Source organism: Hyperoodon ampullatus (assembly GCF_949752795.1).
Source record: "Hyperoodon ampullatus genome assembly, chromosome: 2".
Lineage (NCBI taxonomy): Eukaryota > Metazoa > Chordata > Mammalia > Artiodactyla > Ziphiidae > Hyperoodon > Hyperoodon ampullatus.
The window spans coordinates 167,127,483-167,150,066 of record NC_136915.1 but is presented as its reverse complement, the minus strand read 5'-3'; the positions used below and the strand labels follow the sequence as shown (position 1 = coordinate 167,150,066).

The following is a 22,584-nucleotide window of genomic DNA, read 5'->3' as shown; positions in this document are numbered from 1 at the left end:
ACTGGCTCTCATAAGCTGATAGGAGCAATTATACCCTCTACTCAATCTTTCTTCTAACTTTTTGAACCAATGGAATATAGTTACAACAACTGGTTTTTTTTGTTTGTTTTGTTTTGTTGTTGTTGTTTTCTTGCGGTACGTGGGCCTCTCACTGTTGTGGCCTCTCCTGTTGCGGAGCACAGGCTCCAGACGTGCAGGCTCAGCAGCCATGGCTCACGGGCCCAGCCGCTCCGCGGCATGTGGGATCTTCCCGGACTGGAGGACAAACCCGTGTCCCCTGCATTGGCAGGCGGACTCTCAACCACTGTGCCACCAGGGAAGCCCACAACAGTTTTAATATATTTGTCTAATGATTCTATCATCTGCAGCGTTGCTAGGTCTGTTTCTACTTATTATTTTTATACTCTCTATGGGTCATATTTTCTGGCTTCTTTGCATGCCTCCCAAGTTTTTATTACAGATGACAGAACTGTATGTTTTACCTAATTACGTGCTGTATGTTTTACCTAATTAAGTTCTGTATTTTTTTGTATTCTTATAAATATTCTTGAACTTTGTTCTGGAATGCAGTTGTTACTTGGAAACAATTTGACCCTTTTGAGGCTTGCTTTTTAGATTTGTTAGGTAGTGCCAGAGCAGCCTTTAGTCGAAGGTTAATTTTCCATGCTACTGAGGCAATAACATTCTGAGTCCTCTACCTGATGTCCTATGAATTATGATGGTTTTCCACGCTGGCTGTGGTAAACATAAGGGATTTTTCCCTCTGCTCCTTTTAGTATTTTTCTTCCCAGCCTTGGGAAGTTTCTTCATGTGCATGCACTAATGAGTAGTCACCCAAAGGCTCAAGTGGGCGTCTCTGCAGCTCTCAGAATTCCTTCTTCAGTACAGCTTTAATTTCTGCAGTAATTTGCCCCATGAACTCTTAACTGCTTTGGCCTTCTTGGACACCCAACTCTGAATCTCCCCTTCTCAAAGAAACCACCAGGCTCCACCTAGGTTACCTTTCCCTACATGAAGACCTGGAAACTCTCTCCAGGTAACAAGCTGCAGCAAGGGCAATCAAGAATGTACCTCTTTTTTTCCTTTCTTGGGGATCACTGTCCTGCACGGCCTGATGTACACTATCTGAGAACTGTTTTTCATTTTCATATATTTTGTCTAGTTTTTTAGTTGGTTCAGGCAGAAAGGTACATCTACTCCCTGCTACTCCATCTTAACTCCAGGAGTTATATAGAGGGACCCAGTGTCCCTGATGAGTTCATGGAGCTGTGCGCCAGCCCTGGACTTCTTTTTTTTTTTTTTTTTTGCGGTACGCGGGCCTCTCACTGTTGTGGCCTCTCCCGTTGCGGAGCACAGGCTCCAGATGCGCAGGCTCAGCGGCCATGGCTCACGGGCCTAGCCGCTCTGCGGCATGTGGGATCTTCCTGGACCGGGGCACGAACCCGTGTCCCCTGCATTAGCAGGCGGACTCTCAACCACTGCGCCACCAGGGAAGCCCTGGACTTCTTTTACTTAAGAGCATAAACCCAAATTTAAGAACATGTGACACACTAATTTAACCACAAATTGATATAGAAAGAATTATACAACTACATGTTTTTTTAAAGCAGCTGTTTAATATATTCCGTTGCATCAAAATCCAAACTGATCACATTAAATGACACTATTTTTTTTAATCCAAGCAGAACTGAATCTGATTAAGATTCTACTTTTTCTCCTTTGGTGTCTTTGAAACACATAACACTTAAAAATGTATAGCTGGGGGTTCTCATTATTACTATTCTTAAGATACTCTATGTAGTTGAAAAGAAAGTAAATCTCTGCTTTCCACTGTTTGATCTGAGTATATGAAATATCAGAATATTCAGATTCTATTTATCTTTACAAAAACTCTCCTGAATGATAGGATAAATACCAGGATAATACAGAATTTCTGGTAACTCAGTGCCTGATTGTGGATCAATATTCAGGCTGTTTATTTCTGTTCTTTGTGCTTCATTATTGTAGCCAATAAAGAAAGCAAAGAAAATAAAAGGCAAGGTAAGTTATAATCATCTTATATTACTACTTGTTACTAACTTTGACTCAGACAGAAGACACAAAATACTGGTTACACAGGTTTGAAGATTATTATTAGCACATCTGATTTAGCTAGTCAAGAAACACTTTAATTCTTCCCTCAGATTCAGTGAGTCAACCAGGAGCAAGTAAAGCATAACGTTTGTTGTATGAAGTTTTGAATTTGATGTATAGTTATTTTTAATAGTAAAACACCATAAGAATTACTCCCAACATTTTTTATTGGCTTAATGTGAACTAACTTATATTCACTAATTCACTGTAAAATTTGGAAAAGGAAAGAATGAAACAAAAATCATCTGTAATTCCACAACCCAGACAAAACCATTTGAATGTTGAAGTCTTTTTTAAAGCATATAATTCCTTTTACTTAATTGAGGTCATACTAAAACTTTGTATTTTATTCCTTTACAAGCTCCCATTCCAGATTTGTTTTAAAGTAAAAATTGTTTGAGCCCTGTGCATTCTTTTAAAATAGGTAATGAATAGACAAGTTCCTTTTAACTTGCATGTGAACATCCACTACTTTTTTCAGTGGGTCAGGCCACCTCAGACTTAGTTTGTGCAGGTTTTATAGTGCACAAGGGTGCCACATCAAATGAAACACCCGTCACACTGTAGGAACTGCAGTTTTGTATATTATTATGGTAATTTTAGGCATATGGCAAAACATATTTTTCCTTAAAAAAGTAATGTATTAGGACAATTAGATAGAAAGGATCATTTTTTATCTAATTCACACAAAGGTAAAGATGTCACTAGGTAAGGATGTCACTGAATCCAGAACCATGCACCACCTTAGTATTATTGACATTAAAAAAATATCAACCAAGTCAAATACCTTTACTAGTTTTCTTTTAAATAGAAGACTTCTACTCCTTTTCTGAAATTTTTTTTTTTTTTTTTTTTTTTTTTTTTTGCGGTACACGGGCCTCTCACTGTTGTGGCCTCTCCCATTGCGGAGCTCAGGCTCCGGACGCACAGGCTCAGCGGCCATGGCTCACGGGCCTAGCCGCTCCGCAGCATGTGGGATCTTCCCGGACCGGGGCATGAACCCATGTCCCCTGCATCGGCAGGCGGACTCTCAACCACTGCGCCACCAGGGAAGCCCTGAAAAAATTTTTGAATATGGAAACTGCAATAAATAAAGTTTATAGCTTGTTAGAGCCTCTTACACTCAAGAGATTGCAGAAAAGGGAGCAGGAAAATAACGAGGTGAATAAAACAAGTGGCAAATACAAATGGCTAAAAGAGAAAAAGAGATGAAGAAAAGATAGAAAAAACTGTACCTATGGGAAAAAAGAGAGAAAGAGGACAGGATCAGACTCTCTGAGAAATATCTGGCACAATTTAGAATATCACCAGCAAAAGTGTCAATACCTCTTATGTTTTCTCAACTGTAAGTATAAATGGGTGTAAAAATGGGACTATCACCTGTCTGGTGGGTTGTCCCACCCCAGTTGTAAGGCAACATTTTTCCACTAAATATAACTGAAACCTTAAAGTTGGTTAAATATTTCTGAGTCAAAAACAGAAATCATACCATCTAACCATTTTATGTTTTTACTGCTGTGTTAATAAAACAGGATATTTCACAGTGAAATTACTGCTGTGTTAAAGAACAGGATATTTCAGAGTGCAATTACCTTTTACCAAATAAGATGGGAGGTAGTGAGAACACCTAACCCTCTTGGGAATAAGCTTTTATTGAATATCATATTTGCCAGACTATACTTTCACCCCATTTCTTTTAAATAAACTACAACTCCCTCTCCCACATGCCCAAGGTTAGCTGCTCCAAAATAAAGGCAGTTCTAACAAGAGGTACCTAGGCCTCGGAAAAGTGCCATTAGAGGTAGAGCTGAGTCTCTACCTTGTGGCTTAAAACTCAATGGAATGGAAGAATGCTTACTTTTATCACCTTCTAGAAAGATAACATTTTCTCTTGAAAAAAATTATTTGAGAGTATTTATCCCAGATCCCGGGTTGCCTTATCCACTTTGCATACTTCAATCAATGCTCATCCTCAAGGAAAAAAAGCACAGATATCTACTCTGCTGGATGCACAATTCGTGCAAGAAAAATATTATCAAAAGGAAATAATTTATCCTCATATCTTCAAAATAAGAGAGAGAAATAAATCTGACATACCAATAGTTTTCAGTGAATTCACAGAATGAACAGGATCTGTAATGCCAAGGGTCATGCTAAAGAGGAGGCAAGATTGCAAATCCCATGAATCTTTATTGAATTTCAGAACCACATATCCAATTACGATGAATGCCGTAGAGAAGCTAATTAATCCGGTTAACACAACCTGTGAAACGAATTCATAACACATTATTAGATTTAACACCTAAACATGGTATGACTGCATTTACTCTTGTAAGAATCAGATCTCGTTATATATTTTATACAATTACTCAGGAAGATAAATGTAAAAGGTATTCTAGTTTACCTGCCTCAAAGAAACCATCCCTTCCAAACAAATGAAATTCTACCTGACTATGAAAAGACCAATTCACCCATCTGTCTTGTTGTTATTCCAGCTTAACAGTTCTCCACATCAAAATGTTCTAAAATGGAATGCAAATTTTTCTTGCTTCTGTGTAAAACATTTCCTGGTGTTTCTGAAGTGATGACCTGCAGGGCTCCAGGCAGAAAAAAAGGTAAAACAGTGGGCAAAAAGTACATGCCAGCTGATTTGGCCCCCTTATTAAGTGCCTTCTGGAAGAAGCCATGGTCAGCAAACTTTTGTATACATTTCATTGCCCAACGGTTTTCTAACACTACCACATCTGTCAGGGATGCTGGGAAATGTAGCACTATTTTACACTGGGCCCACTACCATTCTATACAAAATACAGTAAGTCACTCTGTTAGTGAGAAAGAAAGGAATAGGCAATCAGCAATGCCTGCCTTAAAAACAGCAACAGAATGCAAAACTTTTAAACAAGCAGAAGGAACAAAAAGGATAAAGAAAACTGAATCAATTGATTTTTTAAAATTTATCTTTAATTTACATACAGTAAAATTCACTCTTCTGATGTATAGTTACATGAGTTTTGACAAATGCATACAGTCATGTAAACATGGCCACAATGAAAAAACAAAGCAGATCCATCACCCCAAAAAATTTCTTCATGCTGTCCCTTTGCAGTCAATTTCTTCCCTCATTCCCACTCCCTGGCAACCAATGATCTGTTTTCCAAAGCTACAGTTTTGCCTTTGCTAGAAGGAAGGTCTATGAATGGATAAATGGAATTATACAATATGTACCCTTTCGAGTCTGGTTGCTTTCTCTTAGCATAATGCATTTGGAATTCTTCCATATTGTGCCTATCAATAGTATTCCATTGTAAGATGTGCCACAATTTCTTTATTCATCACTGGCTGAATAATATTTGAGCTGTTTCCAGACTTTTGTGATTTTTTTTTCTTTTTCTTTTTTGGCTGCGCTGCACAGCTTGCAGGATCTTAGTTTCCCAACCAGCAATCAAATCCATGCCCTCTGCAGTGGAAGCGCGGAGCGCTAACCACTGGACCACCAGGGAATTCCCCAGACTTTTGAGATTATGAATAAAGCTGCCATAAAGATTCACACAGAGGTTTAGTGTAAATTAAGTTTTCATTTCTCTTGGATAAATACGTAAGAGTGGAATTGCTGGGTCATAAGGCAAGTGTATATTTAACTTTATAAGAAACTCCCAGACTGTTTCCCAAAGTGACTGTACCATTGTGCAATCTCACCAGCAACGTATGAGAGTTCTAGGTTCTCTGCATTCTTACCCCCACTTGGTATTAATCAGGTTTGTTATTGCTGCTGTTGTCATTCTAATAGGAATGTCAGTGGTATCTCAGTATGGTTTTAATTTATATTTCCCTAATAACATTTAAGATGTTGAGCATCTACATATCTTCCTTGGTGTTTCAAATCTGCTAAAATCTTTTTCTCTTCTAAATCTTTTTTTTTTTTTTTTTTTTTTGCTGTATGCGGGCCTCTCACCGCTGCGGCCTCTCCCGTTGCGGGGCACAGGCTCCGGACGCGCAGGCCCAGCGGCCATGGCTCACGGGCCCAGCCGCTCCGCGGCATGTGGGATCTTCCCAGACCGGGGCACGAACCCGCGTCCCCTGCATCGGCAGGCGGACTCTCAACCACTGCGCCACCAGGGAAGCCCCCTAAATCTATTTTTAATTACAACAAATATTACCCCCAAAATCCAAAAAAAAGCCCAGCAGAGATTCTCAACCTGGATAAAATAACAAAATCCAACTGTATATTATCAAAAAGACATCTAAGCATAAGGACATCAAAATCTTGAAAGTAAAAGAATGGAAAATTTTTAGCAGGCAAATACTAACCAAAAGAAAGCTAGTGTAACTATAATAATACCAGATGAAATTGACTTAAGGCAAAGGCATTATTTGGGACAAAGGGGTAATAATGAGGAAAAAATTAGGAAAATAACAATACTCCAACAAAAATCAAAGAGTTGATACACAAAGCACATTCTCTGATCACAATGTGACAAGAGAAATGATAATTTAGAAGCCGTATTTGGACATTTAAAAATGACTTTTAAATAATTAACAGGTCAAAGAAAAAGTATAATAAAATTTAGGTAGGAGGGATAAAAATGAAAACACTAAAATCTAAACATTTGAGGTGAATATAAAAGAGTTGTTACAAGAAAACTTAAAACCTTAAATGTACAGAATGCAAAAATAAAAAAGCTAAAAGTCAATCAACTAATACCTAGCTTAAGATGTTAGAAAAAGTACAGAATAAAATCAAAGAAAATAAAACATTTTGAAAAGAAAAATAAAATAATCTGGCAAGCATGATTAAGAAAAGAAAGAGAGAGAGAATGCATAAATAAAACAACCAGAGCCGTGAAAATGGACAAACCTACAGACAGACGGCTGAGATGAAGTCAGAGGTGGGATTAGGATCTAGGTTCTGCCGTTTATCAGCCTTGTGACCTCTGAACTACACTCTGCTTACATGTGAAATGGAGATAATAACTCAGTGCCTAGTCACAGTGGTCACTCAGCAAATATTAATTCCTTCTCTCTCCCCTCAACTCTCTTTAATTAGTGGTTTTGCAGAATGAAGAGGATAAAACAACTAAAAATGTGAGATTTATGAATTATTAATCTTCTTTGTAGAGAGTCAGATTCTCTGTCAACATGAATAAGCAAGAATGGACCATAATTTGTCTTAAAATGTGTTCTTACCTGCCAAAACACATTCTTGAGTACATAGAAGTCCACATCCAAAGCAGCCATAAATATAATTAAAGGTGAAAAATAACAATAAAGTGAAAAACTTGGTGTTCTTAGAAGAGGGTAGATGACTTTGTGCATCTAAAGTAACAAAGGCAAACAAGAAATTAGTTTGCTACCATTCTGAAGTATTAGAAATTAAGTTGATGCTCTGTCAATCAATATAAATTTTATAATATTCCAATTTGCAACTAGTGAGAGATTATCTACAAGGCCAGTCCTGGGGGTCTTGTAGATTTCTCGATATAACTAACCATCCACATGAGTTACATGCATAGTCCTCTACTCACCAGAAACGTGTGTGAGTTTAGGCTACACAAACATTGCTTGTGGTAAGTAATCAGTATTTTGAAAAGTCGTACTTCACCATCGGTGATCCCTGAGGTGATTTTAGGTGGTTCACAGATAGGTATTTTTTATTTGACTGTTAGATAATTATTTTAATTTGCATAAGAGGAAAAAAAGAACTTTGCATGGATACTTGTGATTTCACAGATATTTGCTTAGGATTTTAAAATCTTTCAGTGAGTCAAGTAGAGAAAAATAATACCTAGATAATAGTACAGATCGTGTATATAGGACATAAATCATGAAGGTTATACACAGATGAATGGAAAACACTAAGAACAACAATGACTGAAGTGCTGTAAATATTCCCTCCTAAAAAGTCTTTGGCCCAATTAATAGTTTAATCTTCATTGCTTAACATCTCTGTGCCTCAGTTTCCTCATCAGTAAAATGGGAACAGAGTACCTACTTCCATTGGGTTGTTGTGAGGATGAATGAATTAACTCAAGAGTTAATAATAAGTTAATAAATTTGTTAAAAAGAAAACAAAGAACTTAAAAGGGAGCCTGGCGCATAGTTAACACTCAAAAGATGTTAGTTGTGTGGTGTTTCAGAAGAATAACAAGAGGCTTTTACAATCCTAAATATGTACAAGCATTGTCTCCACTTTTTTTTTAAATAAAAGAATGAGTGGAGACAAATTGTTGTTGATCACACAGCTATACATTTGAAATCATGTCAATAAAGTAAATTAATGAAGTTTTTCTTGGATCTATATTCTGTTTCATGTGATGCACGCTTTGCATTTAATCTGGCAGTTAGAAAATAGTAACCTTGCTTCATCATGACAGTAACTGCTGCCTTTTGTAACTAGAGTCTCCGAGGGTGCTGAAGACAATAGCAGGGGAAAGTCCAGCGTATGTACAGGAGAAGGAAACAAGAGTAAGGACCAAAGGCAGGTGACGAAGAACCCAAGAATGCAATCACATTTTACTCACTTCCAAATTACTGCTTTATTTTAAGCCTCTCTAATTTGTTTCCTTTCTTGGATGGTTTTTCATTTTCAAAAATTTAACACCAGATAAATTTTTCTCAGTAGCTCGTCACATTAAAAAAATAATAATTCCACTCATTCAGGGATGGGGATGGGAGTTGACCTTGTTTTTGGTCTTTGTTCTTTAATCTATCCTCTAAGTTTTCATATGTACATCACCTCAACAAAATTGTAGGCCAGTTGTCCTATCAAAAATCCAACAAGAGAAAGAATCGTCAAGACAATAACTTCAGAATTCTTTAAAAATGCCCTCAGAAGTCCTAAAAAAAAATACATGTATGTGTTATTTGGACATAAGGTATGGTTTAAAAACAATTTAATATTACCTCTCTCTAGGTATCTGATTTTAAACTTCCTCTGAATGTCATATCATCATGAATAAATGACAGCTGTTAGAAATGCTGTCTCTTAGTATAAGACACACATAATGAGGCATCACTCATAGGTGAATTTGGAAAATACTGAAGTTCCAACAACCTCCCATTTGCCCACCCAGTGGCATGTTAGGATCACTGTATGGGTATCTTGCCTATGGATCTGATGATGAGAAATTATGAAAAACCAAATTTCATGCCTATCAAGTATGCCTTATATTAATCATTACTCCTCCTAAGCTACAGTAACATATATTCTATAGTTTCCTTAAAAGCCAGAAATACTTTTAACTGAGATCTAACCATAGGGAAAACTGCCTTCACCAGCAAGCGTGAAAGGACACTAGCTATCCTATTTATATGTATTTTCTTGCCTTAAAACTCCCTACTCTAAGATTATTCAGCTCATTACCTCCTGAGGCAATATATCGACTATAATCCAATTAATTTATACCTAAGGCAAGACTCATTCATTGGTATCTCAGAGTCTGCATTTCCTTCCTTCCAGCCAGAGGTCATGACAAATCAGTAAATATTTTTTGAATACTTCTTATGCATAAGGCTAGCCAAAGAAATGTTTCTCAAACTATTTCTGCAATGCCCTTTACTGCTGGAGCACTTGTCTCTATATAATCATAAAGGATCCAAGGCTAGCGAAATTCATGGTCAACAGCACCTCCTAGTACCAAAAGGGACCAAGGTCACTAATGAGTGTTTTAAAGACCCCAGAGAAAGCAATTTCATTCCCTGAAATGAGTAGCTCTTCATGCGTGTTTGCTTTGTTGTTTCTGTGTGTGTGTGTGTGTGTGTGTACATTTAACCTAGCATACCTAACCCTTTTCTTTTTTTTTACACCTTTATTGGAGTATAATTGCTTTACAATGGTGTGTTAGTTTCTACTTTATAACAAAGTGAATCAGCTATACATACACGTATGTTCCCATATCGCTTTCCTCTTGTTTCTTTATAGTCTTCCTAGTTCCAGAAAGGATTTTAAAGCAGCTGACATTTTTCCCAAATAAAAAAATTTTTAAGGGGACTAGAAAATTTTCTCTAATCGCCAGCATTGAATTATGGAATAACGCATCTGTGTTTTTTAATACGTTATTTTATCTGCATGAGTATCATTTACCATACCTATTGAATTCTTAATCATTGTTTAAGAGACCTTACAGGTGAAGCTTTTCCTAATTCCCCACTAGGGGGTGGGTGGGTGGTGCATCTTCCCTAAAGAAAAATCACATAAAAGCTATACTAGAATGGACAAAATTGATGATGTTAACTAAGCAAATTGTAATCCATATATCTGAGTTCTATTTGCCCCATCTGCCCTCCCCTCATCCCAGATATTTTGGTCACGTTAGGCCTGGCAGGCAATCAGGCAGCCAAGCAGTGTAAGGCTCTCCCTCTCCCTTGTTACCAGAGATTCTGGACCATACCTTTATAGTTATACTAACGACACTGCATTGTAATTATCTGTCTGCCTGTCTCCCCCATGATAGGTCTCCTTGAGCTTAAGGACTATCTTATTCTCCACACTGCTGTGCTCAGCAAATGTTACTGAATGAAGGAGCACAGTATAGGTGATACTTACAAATAAATGAAACAAGACTAGTAGCATTCACTAACATCTTATAATTTCACTGGCCCCCTTCTTTTGTTATAGTTGTGATTACATTCTGCACTAAGAAAGGTTCAGAGGGCAGAGGAGAGATGAGGTATAAAAACAACCACCTTGGGGCTTCCCTGGTGGTGCAGTGGTTGAGAGTCCACCTGCCGATGCAGGGGACACGCATTCGTGCCCCGGTCCGGGAAGATCCCACATGCCGCGGAGCGGCTGGGCCCGTGAGCCATGGCCGCTGAGCCTGCACGTCCAGAGCCTGTGCTCCGCAGCAGGAGAGGCCACAGCAGTGAGAGGCCCGCGTACCGCAAAAAATAAATAAATAAATAAATAAAACCACCTACCTCCCAAAACAACAGTGGAACATACAAGAATTGGGAAATGCCCCTTTGTTGGCATGTAGTCAGCTGACCGTCCACAGAGTAAATCAGGCTGGTTACCTTCTTTGTGCACCCAGAAGGACACATTTGCTTTTGCCATTGTTTTTTCAGTCCCAACTGATGAACCTGGATGAGAGTTACTGTTGACACTTTCACTAGTACAGACTAATCCGTTATGATACACAAAAAAGAAGAAAATGAGACTTTCCAGGACCTAATCCATCCACATTCTTTCTACCTAAGATTATACCATACTCAGATATAAGCACATTTCTTCTTGCCACAAAGTACATGTTAATACTGCCTGTTCCACCTTCGCTCTAAGAACATTAACAGCAGTGTTAGTGCTTCTTCATCATACTGCTCCGTGTGTATGGGGGAGGGATTGTATTGATTTTTGCACGTACCATTTATTGTACAATATGGTAATGTTTGCCTTCCCCATTGGACAGTGAGTTTCTTGAGGGTCAGGGCTGACTTGATTTTCCTTAAGGCTGTGCACACAGTATGTGGCACACAATAGGCTCTCCATAAATATTTGATGAACTGAACTCTTTGAGGGGGAACTCTTTCTCCACGGGTACAAATCATTCTAGAATTTTCTTCTACTACTGTAATCCTTTGTCCCTTTTTTCCTCTCTCAGGCCCCTCCAAATCCAAAATGGCAAATGAGAAACAAGGTCAAAGCTGAGTCATGTCAGTTAAGGTCGGGGATGGGGAAGGATGTGAATAACCTCAAAACAAAGGAAGAGACAAAAGTTGAGGTTTGCTCATACGGTAGCTTTGAGTGAATTAGAAAAAGTCTCCCTTGCTAACAACAGGGCACATGGCTTGGCACATGAATAACAGGCTGGACTTTGGCCCCAATACCCACCCCCACCACAGTTGCCCCTTTGTGTAGGACATGGCTTGCACAAATCTATGTGGGGTCCTGAGAAGAGCTCATTCTCTTTTTCTTTTCCTTGCAGCTAGACTTAACCTAAAATTCCTGAAGGCTCCTGAGGTATCCCCAATAATATGTGGAGCTCATGTTTGGATATTTATTTTGCATTTGTTTGGTCTGCAAGCCACAATGATTCTGGTGTGAAGCAGAGGGTGGGCCAGAGATGGGATTCAAAACGTTGTATCTTCAAACCTGTCCCTCAAGTAGCACTTCACATCCTTGGCACCTTCAAAGCCCACTCATCATTACAGCATCACTCTCAAATCAAGTTCTCTAAACTGTTAAGACCAGCAATACCTTCTGCCAAAGCTAAGCAGGTTCAGAGTTGAAATCAAGATGAAGGCACTCGAAAATCACAAAAAATGCTCAGCTCTGTGTCTGTTTGTCACAGACAGTACTGCCAACTGATTTCACATGAAAGCCATTTCCACGCCTAATTCCTATTGGTTTCTTGCCAACTTACTTTCATTCTGATTGGTTACACACATTATCCCCACCCCCAATCCAGAAGAAGCTGTGATCCCAGTTCCAGGGAAATTTGCATTTCTTAATGCTCAAGCTGTGTCTGTATATACAACGGTTTTAACTGATTTTCTCTGCCTGATGTAATGGCTGAAATGGTCATGGACCATGTAGATGGAACCTCCTCCTATACGGTTTTTTAATATATACTGTTTTTCTTTCTTCAACCCTAACCCTTTTTCAACACTGCTTTGTCTCCCCTCTGACTTTTTCATTCATCCTTTTCTGTTTTCTCTTTTTCTATCTCTCTTTTCTTTTCAGTGGAGTTTCGCCTTTTCCTCCTTAACTCCTATTTGTCATTGGCTTTTGGTCCTTGAAGAAACGGTATCACCCATTCTTCACAGGACAAATGCATCCCAAATTCTGTGATGCCTAACATGATATCTTTACCTCAGATCTAATCATTAAAAACAAATACAGCATAAATTTAAACAAATGAACAAGCTATTAATTTGTAGTTTACTTTCAAGAAAGTTATTTTGTGACAATGAAATTCTACCCTCTCAGCCCTGTGCCACACTAATCAAATCCTCTTCCCCTGGGCACCAAGGATAATACCACAGCAGTGAGATTACTAACTCTATCGTCGATCTTCTCCATCACTATATCAAGGAAACGTGAACAAACAGAAGTCCCAATTGCTACTTGAGACTAAGTAGTATCAGTCAACAGCTCTATGTCTCCCTCTGACTGCAGCAACCACCACTGGTACTCACATGCCACTCCCCTAAAATAGATGCTTGACAGCATTTTGTTGATGTCATCTGGTATGGTTCTTTTAAGCCACTGGGTCCATCCCTACCATAAATCCCAAGGACCATGTTGAAAAAACAATTTGTCTTATTCTCAGGCCGTCTCCTGAGAGACCCATTCCTTACTCATTCCCATCCTGCCCTTACTGAACTCTTCTGGTTACCAAGTTCACTACCCTTTCTCCCATTTTCATCTTAACTTTATCTACATTGCTTGTCACCTTGATTTCTCTCCTCCACTGCAATGCCTCAGGTCACTTTGAGTCATGTCCTTCCAGTTCTATCTGGTTCCTATCCCACTGCTGTCCTCTCAGGCTCACCTGGGTCACCTAGACCCTCCAGGTAAGATTCATACAGTTTTACATTTCAAAAGTCAGATTCTCCATGGCTTTTGGAAAAATACTCATACCTCAAGAAAACTTGAACAAAATTCATAGTCGGCTCTAGATTACATATAGTTCTAAGAGCTACAGATAGCACATAACTAAAATACACAGAGATGATCACATTTCTCCACATAACAGTATTTCCCATAGAGTGAAAAAGAAAGCAATAATAAATGTATATTTCACCATTTTTGGTAGAGACAGTTGAACAGACTTTGGTGGCTTTGAATGTTGAGAGGTGAGAGGCTTTCCAGTGTGTTTCCCCCAAACTCCATCTTTTGATGATAGACTATACTGTCTGACTGAGACAGGCACATGACAGGTTGATTAGTCATAGTTCCCCAACCCCCTAACACTGTGATTGGTTCAGAGCATGGGACTCAGGCAAGATCAATCAGATGATGCCTTGATATATATACCATTATTGGGAGAGAGCTGCTCTCTTTCCATTTGAGTTTAGTTGTGGTGATGACTGCCTAGAACGGCTAGAGGCCACCTTCCCAGCTGCACTGAGAAAGCCCACCTCAAGTCTGATGCTGAGAAAAGCCTTTTTGAGTCTGAAAGTTTCCATGACATACCACCTGGATATCTCTGAGGTCTTAAAAAATGATGTCACAATCCTACCTAAGATTTTATCTTTCCTCAGAAGCCATTTCAAAGTTTGAGAATTTTCTGCCATCTAGAAAGGCTAGAAATGAGAACTAATTTTATTTTCAAACCTAGCAAGTACTGAATCCTTTATATTTCTTTTAAATTTTATTTGAAAACGTAACTGTTCCTTTTCAGCTCATCTCTCTCCTCTCATATTTTAGTAGGAGAATCCAGGTGGCAGTTGAACACTGGAAAAGTCCTTAGCAGGATCACTGAGTTCATTACTTAGACAAAAGTGTGGCCAAACTTACCACCATCGCATAACAAGGGCCCCTTTTCTCCAGCTTCTAATAACATTTTCCTCTCTTTCCTTTAAATTCCCACTAATAGCCTCCTAGACAGCCTTAAAGATTCTGCTAATAATCTAAGGCCCTGCAGGCTTTCACTAACACTCTCCTCTGGCCCCTTCCAGCATCTGCCTACTACCCAGTCCCAAAATAGTAACGCCACATTTTAGGGTTTGTTATATCAATTTCTCACTTCCTAGTTCCAAAATTTTTATGCCATACATTGCTGCATAACAAACAGACACAAACCTTAGTAGTTTAGAACAACAATCATTTATTTGGCTGAGATCAACAATTTTGGCAGGGCTCAACAGAGGCTTGTCTCTGCTCCATACAGCACTGGCTGTGGTGGCTCCACTGGAGGATCCACTTCCAAGATGACTCACCCGTATCACTGATGACTGCTGGCTGGAGCTCAGCCAGGGCCTCAGTGCCTGTCCATATGGGTCTCTCCAAGCCAGCATCTCAAGAGAACTAGGTAGAAACTGTATCACCTTTTATCTTTTATGATCTATGGAAATCACATAGTATTACTTCTACTGTAATCACAGGCCTGCCCAGGTTCATGATGAGAGAACAGAGACCCACCTCCCTATGTCAGGAATGTCGTGACCATGAGTTGAGAGATGCGGCCATCTTGGAAAATACAATCTATCACAAATTAGATGAAACATTGGGATGGATTATCAGCCCTTTATAATTTGGGGCATCATGGTAGCCTAAGTAGCAGTCTGACTGCTTTAGCTCAGTCTAGAGCAGTAGTTCTCAAAGGGTAGACCATATGCCAGTTGTGATTCATGACAAAATTCCATCATATATAGCAAAATGAAAACATAAAAGTCTATAATAAAACTTAATTTATTCAACTTAAAGAGTAGAGCCTTGGGCTTCCCTGGTGGCGCAGTGGTTGAGAGTCCGCCTGCCAATGCAGGGGACACGGGTTCGTGCCCCGGTCTGGGAGGATCCCACATGCCGCGGAGCGGCTGGGCCCGTGAGCCATGGCCGCTGAGCCTGCGCGTCCGGAGCCTGTGCTCCGCAATGGGAGAGGCCACAACAGTGAGAGGCCCGCGTACCGCAAAAAAAAAAAAAAAAAAAAAAAAAAAAAAAGAGTAGAGCCTTATACTGAGATCATATCTTCCCCTTTTTTGGTGTTAATATGTCTTTTCTTTTATTAAATGATAGCGATAACAGATAATAGCTGTTTTCTTAATGATGTCACACCAAACTCCTCCCTTTATTTTTTTAACAGTTTTCCAATCAATGAAAAAAAATACAAAAGCCTAAGGAACCACTACCTAGAAGTTGTCAGAACACTTAATGTAGCCTTTGCTTTACTACCTCTCAAATAATGTGATTTAATTTACTAGTATGCACCTTGAAATAGTAATTAATTATTCTGTGGGTGTGTGGAAAAAGTCATGCAGCTACTCGAGTAATAGCTAAAACTCAAAGTATAAGGACCTTTCACACTCCTGTGAATATACTTATAATTCAATGCAACAATAGGTCACAAGACATATCGTATCTCTCAAAACATACTAAAGTAACAGATCTATAGATATAAATGTATATTCAGACTGTCACATCAATGAAATCTTTGAAATGAGATCCAGGAATTCCTTGGTAATCACCAGGTTCATATGCCTAAAAAGTAATGCGGCATTCAAGAAGAAAGTTTAAAAATAGACAATTAGAGAAGAAACTAGATATACAGTCATAATGCTAGACGTGTGTGTGGCTTGTCTTCTGGAGGAGCAGGAGTGGAAATGGGGCACTGACTAGCAAAATATGGAGAAAAGGATTCAGGATTCATTTCTATAAAGGTGAACAAGCTTTATAGATGAATGAAGACTACTGAGTTCTATGAAAAACGTGGCACCGAAAGAGAATTCATTCAACTATTATTTACTAACTTACTATGTTACAGGTTCTTTAGGAATGAAGAAAAACAAGACAAAGCCCCTACCCTCAAAAAGCTCATAGTTCACATGTGAACAACTAAATAGAATACGGTATGAAGCTATTAATGCCATGGGTGCCCCAAAGAAGGAGGGATTAATTCTTCCTAACATTGGGGATAGAGGTCATGGAATGGAGAATTACAGATTGCCTCGCCAAGGGTCAGGATTGACTATTTTTCAGCTTTATTGAGGTATAATTGACAATATAATTGAATATTGTCATATTCGAGATCAAGGCTCAGAAAATGTAGAATTAGAGTAGAAATGACAAAAACGGCACCTGGCCTTTCCCCAAATTATTGTGATGCTTAAAGATAATAGATTTCTCACAATCTACAATATTAAGAGAATGGAGCAAACAAAGGTCTTCTTTGCACTACTCCATAAACACCCACTGGATCTACCAGAGAGGGGAGTGAGAGTCACTACCCTTTTCTTCTGCTTAAGGCAACTGAAACTGAATTGCTCATACATAAAAAAAAGATCTCAAAACTTTTAAATTTGTGAGACAGTGTTACCTCAAAATCATGGTTGAGAAAATGCCAACTGACAAGGAATTACTGAATTGCTCATTTCTTTTCCTTCCCCCCAACAACGAAAAACTAGCTTTCAGGATGGGACAAAGAAGAGAATAATTTTCTTTCTATAAAACTTTTCCAGAAAGTCACAGAGTAGTAGAAGGTTCAGGGACTCTTAGACAAAGTAGAAAAAAGGACATTCCAAATCACTAATATGAAACCAACAATGATATCTAAAATGTAGGTAATATAAAACAAAAGGAAAATGGCATGTAGTACAGATATAATAACTGTATTGCTAAACCTACTGAGTAGGGGAAATCTAAATATAAAACTAAACAGATTTGTATTTATTAATTTAAAGACAAGGGTGTTAAAGATAAAGAAACAGGAAGATTTACTAAGAGACTATATCCCACCTTAAAGGTGAATTTTAATTTGGACATAAAAAAGTAATAGCTGTATAAGCAGAGGAACCTGATCCAAACCATCCTTAATATTTCCTTGCTCCAGAATGTCATCCCATAGCTTCCCTTTTGAGAGAGGGAGAACAAATTTTTCTTCTGGAAATGGCCAACATGTCTTTTTTTTTTTTTAACAGAATTTCTCACTTGAACAGAAATTTCCTGCCTCAGTTACACAGAAAATTGTTAGATTCTCTAAGTAGCTTTTAAAGCTTCCATATGGTCTTTGTGAGTGACTCACAGCCAAGTGCCCTCTAGAAGGAGCACGTGGAGCTCACATGAAACTGACTTGCGGAGGCAGAGGCAAGGCCAGAGAGTCTGGACATAAGCGTGCTGAACGCGGTAAAACGAAACGAGGGTGATTTAATTTCATAGTTAAACATTTTTATAAAACCCCACATCTATTTAACTTCAGTCGGCATGAATAGGTTTGCCTTTATAGTTATAGAAGAAGATGCGGCCTTTTATAAGACTTCTTTTCTGACCATGGCTTAGAATACAGATTTGGCACTTTTCACTTGACCTGAAAGGAAGCAGATTTTTAAATTACATTTAATTAGCTTGCTATAGAAAACAAAAATGAAGCCAGTTTTTAAAAACAATGGGCATGAAATAAATCATAATGTCCAAGGCTGAACCAGTCATTAATGAAACCTCGATGTTTGTATGTCAATTCAAGTATTCCCACCTTTTTTTTTTAATATTTAAAGCTGTGAGATCACACTTACATAATCAGTATTACTGTTCCTAATTCAGCCATGTGAATAAACTGCTTAACCTCATGTGTCTGCACTTCCTTCATTGTAAAACAAGGGGGTCGTTTCAGAGGTTCCATCAAGATCTAACATTTCTATAATATGAACATGCAAGATACTGGGGTGCTTGGAGGGGACAGAGAGGACTTGGGTAAAGAGCCAATTTTTCTTAATTGAAGTATATTATGTTTACAATGCTGTGTTAATTTCTGCTGTACAGAAAGTGATTCAGTTATACATATATATGTTTATATACACATATATATTCTTTTACATATTCTTTTCCATTATGGTTTATTACAGAATATTGACTATAGTTCCCTCTGCTATACAGTAGAACCTTGTTGTTTATCCATTCTATATATAATAGTTTGCATCTGCTAATTACAGACTCCCAGTCCATCCCTCCCCCACCCCCACCCCCCCTTGGCAAACACAAGCCTGTTCTCTATGTCTGTGAGTCTGTTTCTGTTTCGTAGATAAGCTCATTTGCGTCATATTTTAGATTCCACATATACGTGATATCATCGTATTTGCCTTTCTCTTTCTCTAGGTCCATCCATATTGCTGCAAATGGCACTATTTCATTCTTTTTTATGGCTGAGTAGCATTCTGTTGTATATATGTACCACACCTTTATCCATTCATCTGTTGAGGGACATCTAGGTTGTCTCCATGTCTTGGCTATTGTTAATAGTGCTGCTATGAACATAAGGATGCATGTATCTTTTTGAATTACAATTGTTTCTGGATATATGCCCAGGAGTGGGATTGCTGGATCACATGGCAACTCTATTTTTAGTTTTTTGAGGAACTTACATACTGTTTTCCACAGTGGCTGCAGCAATTTACATTCCTACCAACAGCACAGGAGGGTTCCCTTTTCTCCACACCCTCTCCAGCATTTGTTTCTTGTAGACTTTTTAATGATGGCCATTCTGACTGATGTGAGGTTGCACCTCACTGTAGTTTTGATTTGCATTTCTCTAATAATTAATGATGATAAACATCTTCTCATGTGTTTATTGGCCATCTGTATGTCTTCTTTGGAGAAATGTCTATTTAGGTCTTCTGCCCATATTTTGATTGGGTTGCTTTTTTTGTTATTGAGTTGTATGAGCCATTTGTATATTTTGGAAATTAAGTCCTTGTCGGTGGCATCATTTGCAAATATTTTCTCAAAGCTTGTAAGTTTGATTAGGTCCCATTGGTTTATTTTTGCTTTTATTTCTACTGCCTTGGGAGACTGACCTAAGAAAACATTGCTACAATTTATGTCTGAGAATGTTATTCCTATGTTCTCTTCTAGGAGTTTTATGGTGTCATGTCTTATATTTAAGTCTTTAAGCCATTTTGAGTTTATTTTTGTGTATGGTGTGAGGGTGTATTCTAACTTCATGGATTTACATGTGGCTGTCCAACTCCCAGCACCACTTGCTGAAGAGACTGTCTCTTCCCCATTGGGTATTCTTGCCTCCTCTGTCAAAGATTAATCGACCACAGGTGTGTGGGTTTATTTTGGGGCCCTCTATTCTGTTCCACTGATCCATATGTCTGTTTTTGTGCCAATACCACGCTGTTTTGATTACTGTAGTTTTGCAGTATTGTCTGAAGTCTGGGAGGGTTATGTCTCCTGCTTTGTTCTTTTTCCTCAGGATTGCTTTGGCAATTCTGGGTCTTTTATGGTTCCATATAAACTTTAGGCTTATTTGTTCTAGTTCTGTGAAAAATGTCATGGGCAATTTGATAGGGATCGCATTAAATCTGCAGATTGCTTTGAGCAGTATGGCCATCTTAACAATATTAATCCTTCCAATCCAAGAACATGGGTTATCTTTCCATTTCTTTGAATCATCTTCAATTTCCTTTATTCATGTTTTATAGTTCTCAGCATATAAGTCTTTCATCTCCTTGGTCAGGTTTATTCTTAAGTATTTTTTGATGCAATTTTAAAAGGGATTTTCTTTTTACATTCCTTTCTGACATTTCTTTGTTCGTGTAAAGAAATGCAACCGATTTCTGTATGTTAATCTTGTATCCTGTTACCTTCCTGAATGCAATTATCAGTTCTGATAGTTTTTCTGTGGAGTTGTTATGGTTTTCAATATATAGTATCATGTCATCTGCATATAATGACAATTTTATCTCTTCCCTACCAATATGGATATCTTTTATTTCTTTTTCTTGTCTGACTGCTGTGGCTAGGACTTCCAAAACTATGTTGAATAGAGGTGGTGAGAGTGGGCATCCTGTCTTGTTCCAGATTTTAGCAGAAGGCTTTCAGCTTTTCACTGTTGAGTACTGTATTGGCTGTGGGTTTGTCATAAATAGCTTTTATTATGTTGAGATAATATTCCCTCTATACCCACTTTCATAAGAGTTTTTATCATGAATGGATGTTGAATTTTATCAAACGCTTTTTCTGCATCTAATGAGAGGAACATGTGGTTTTTGTCTGTTATTGATGTGGTGTATCACACTGACTGACTTGCATATGTTGAACCATCCTTGTGACACTGGGATAAATCCAACTTGGTCATGTTGTATGATCTTTTTTATATGTTGTTGGACTCATTTTGCTAGTATTTTATTGAGAACTTTTGCATCTATATTCATCAGAGACATTGGCCTGTAATTTTCTTTTCTGGTTGTGTCTTTGTCTGGTTTTGGTATCAGGGTGATGGTGGGAGTGTTCCCTCCTCTTCAATCTTTTGGAAGAGTTTGAGAAGGATCGGTATAAGTTCTTCTTCGTATGTTTGGTAGAATTCTCCTGTGAAGCCATCTGGTCCTGGACTTTTGTTTGTAGGGAATTTTTTTTATAACAGATTCTATTTCACTTCTAGAGATCAGTCTATTCAAATTATCTATATCTTCTTGATTTAGTTTTGGTAGGCTGTGTGTTTCTAGAAATGTGTCCATTTCTTTTAAGTTGTCCAATTTGTTGGCATATAATTGTTTATAGTATTCTCTTATGGTTTTTTTGTGTTTCTGCAGTATCAGTTGTGCTTTCTCCTCTTTCATTTCTGATTTTATTTATTTGGGTCCTCTCTCTTTTCTTCTTGGTGAGCCTGGCCAGAGGTTTGTCAATTTTGTTTACCCTTTCAAAGAAACAGCTCTTCATTTTATTGATTTTTTCTATTGTTTTTTTAATCTCTACTTTATTTATTTCCTCTCTGATATTTATTATTTCCTTTCTTCTGCTGACTTTAGGTTTTGTTTGTTCTTCTTTTTCTAATTCTTTTAGGTGGTGGGTTAGTTTGTTTATTTGAGATTTTTCTTGTTTCTTGAAGAAGGCCTGTATCACTGTGAACTTCCCTCTGAGAACTGTTTTTGCTGCATCCCATAGAATTTCACTGTCATTTGTCTCAAGGTATATTTTTAATTTTCTCTTTGATTTCATTGTTGACCCATTGGTTTTTTAGTAATTGATTTTTTTCTCTTTTCTTTTTGACTGAAAAGAGAAAAAAACTTGTAATTGACTTTTTTTCTCTTTTCTTTTTCTGTGGTTGACTTCTAGTTTCATGCAATTGTGGTCAGAAAAGATGCTTGGAATAATTTCTGTACTCTTAAATGTGTTGAGGCTTGTTTTGTACCCTAGAGTGTGGTCAATTCTAGAGAATATTCCATGTGCACTTGAAAAGAATGTGTATTCTGGGGTGGGGGGGGGGTTGGATGTAATGTCCTGAAAATATCAATTAGGTCTAACTGTTATATTGTATCATTTAGGATCCCTGTTGCCTTAGTAATTTTTTTGTCTGGAAGATCTGTCCATTGGTGTGAGTGGGATGTTAAAGTCTCCTACCATTGATGTATTCCCACCAATTTCTCCCTTTTTGTCTGTTAGTATTTGTTTTATGTACTGGGGTGCATATATGTTGATGAGTGTAATATCATCTTCTTGTATTGATCCTTTTATCATTATATAGTGTCCTCCTTTATCTTTCTTTATGGCCTTTGTTTTAAAGTCTATTTTGTCTGACATGAGTATTGCTACAACTGCTTTCTTGTCATTTCCGTTTGCATGAAATATCTTTTTCCACACCCTCACTTTCAATCTATATGTGTCCTTTGTCCTAAACTGGGTCTCTTGTAGGCAGCATATTGTAGGCTCTTGTTTTTTTATTCAATCTGCCACTTGATGACTTTTGATTGGAGCACTTAATCCACTGACATTTAAGGTAATTATTGATAGATATGTATTTATTGACACTTTAAACCTTGTTTAAAGTACTCTGTTTTTGAAGTATGTTAACCCCTTCCTAT

At 38.0% G+C, this 22,584-nt stretch overlaps 2 protein-coding genes across 2 annotated transcripts in view; both read right to left on the bottom strand.

Moving 5' to 3' along the window:
• The window catches only part of SLC9C2 (solute carrier family 9 member C2 (putative)), a gene marked incomplete at both ends in the record, with an annotated part of 105,685 nt that extends 94,503 nt beyond the window's left edge, over window positions 1-11,182 (bottom strand). Inside the window, 4 exons of the mRNA XM_079723798.1 lie at window positions 4,231-4,396; window positions 7,318-7,446; window positions 8,867-8,967; window positions 11,047-11,182. Of these exons, the coding sequence (XP_079579924.1) occupies window positions 4,231-4,396; window positions 7,318-7,446; window positions 8,867-8,967; window positions 11,047-11,182 (532 nt within the window). The remainder of the gene's footprint in view (window positions 1-4,230; window positions 4,397-7,317; window positions 7,447-8,866; window positions 8,968-11,046) is intronic.
• A 6,855-nt stretch (window positions 11,183-18,037) lies between these two features.
• ANKRD45 (ankyrin repeat domain 45) overlaps window positions 18,038-22,584 on the bottom strand; it is a gene marked incomplete at its 5' end in the record, with an annotated part of 49,937 nt that continues 45,390 nt past the window's right edge. Inside the window, one exon of the mRNA XM_079728453.1 lies at window positions 18,038-18,089. Within this exon, the coding sequence (XP_079584579.1) occupies window positions 18,058-18,089 (32 nt within the window). The 3' untranslated portion in view covers window positions 18,038-18,057. The remainder of the gene's footprint in view (window positions 18,090-22,584) is intronic.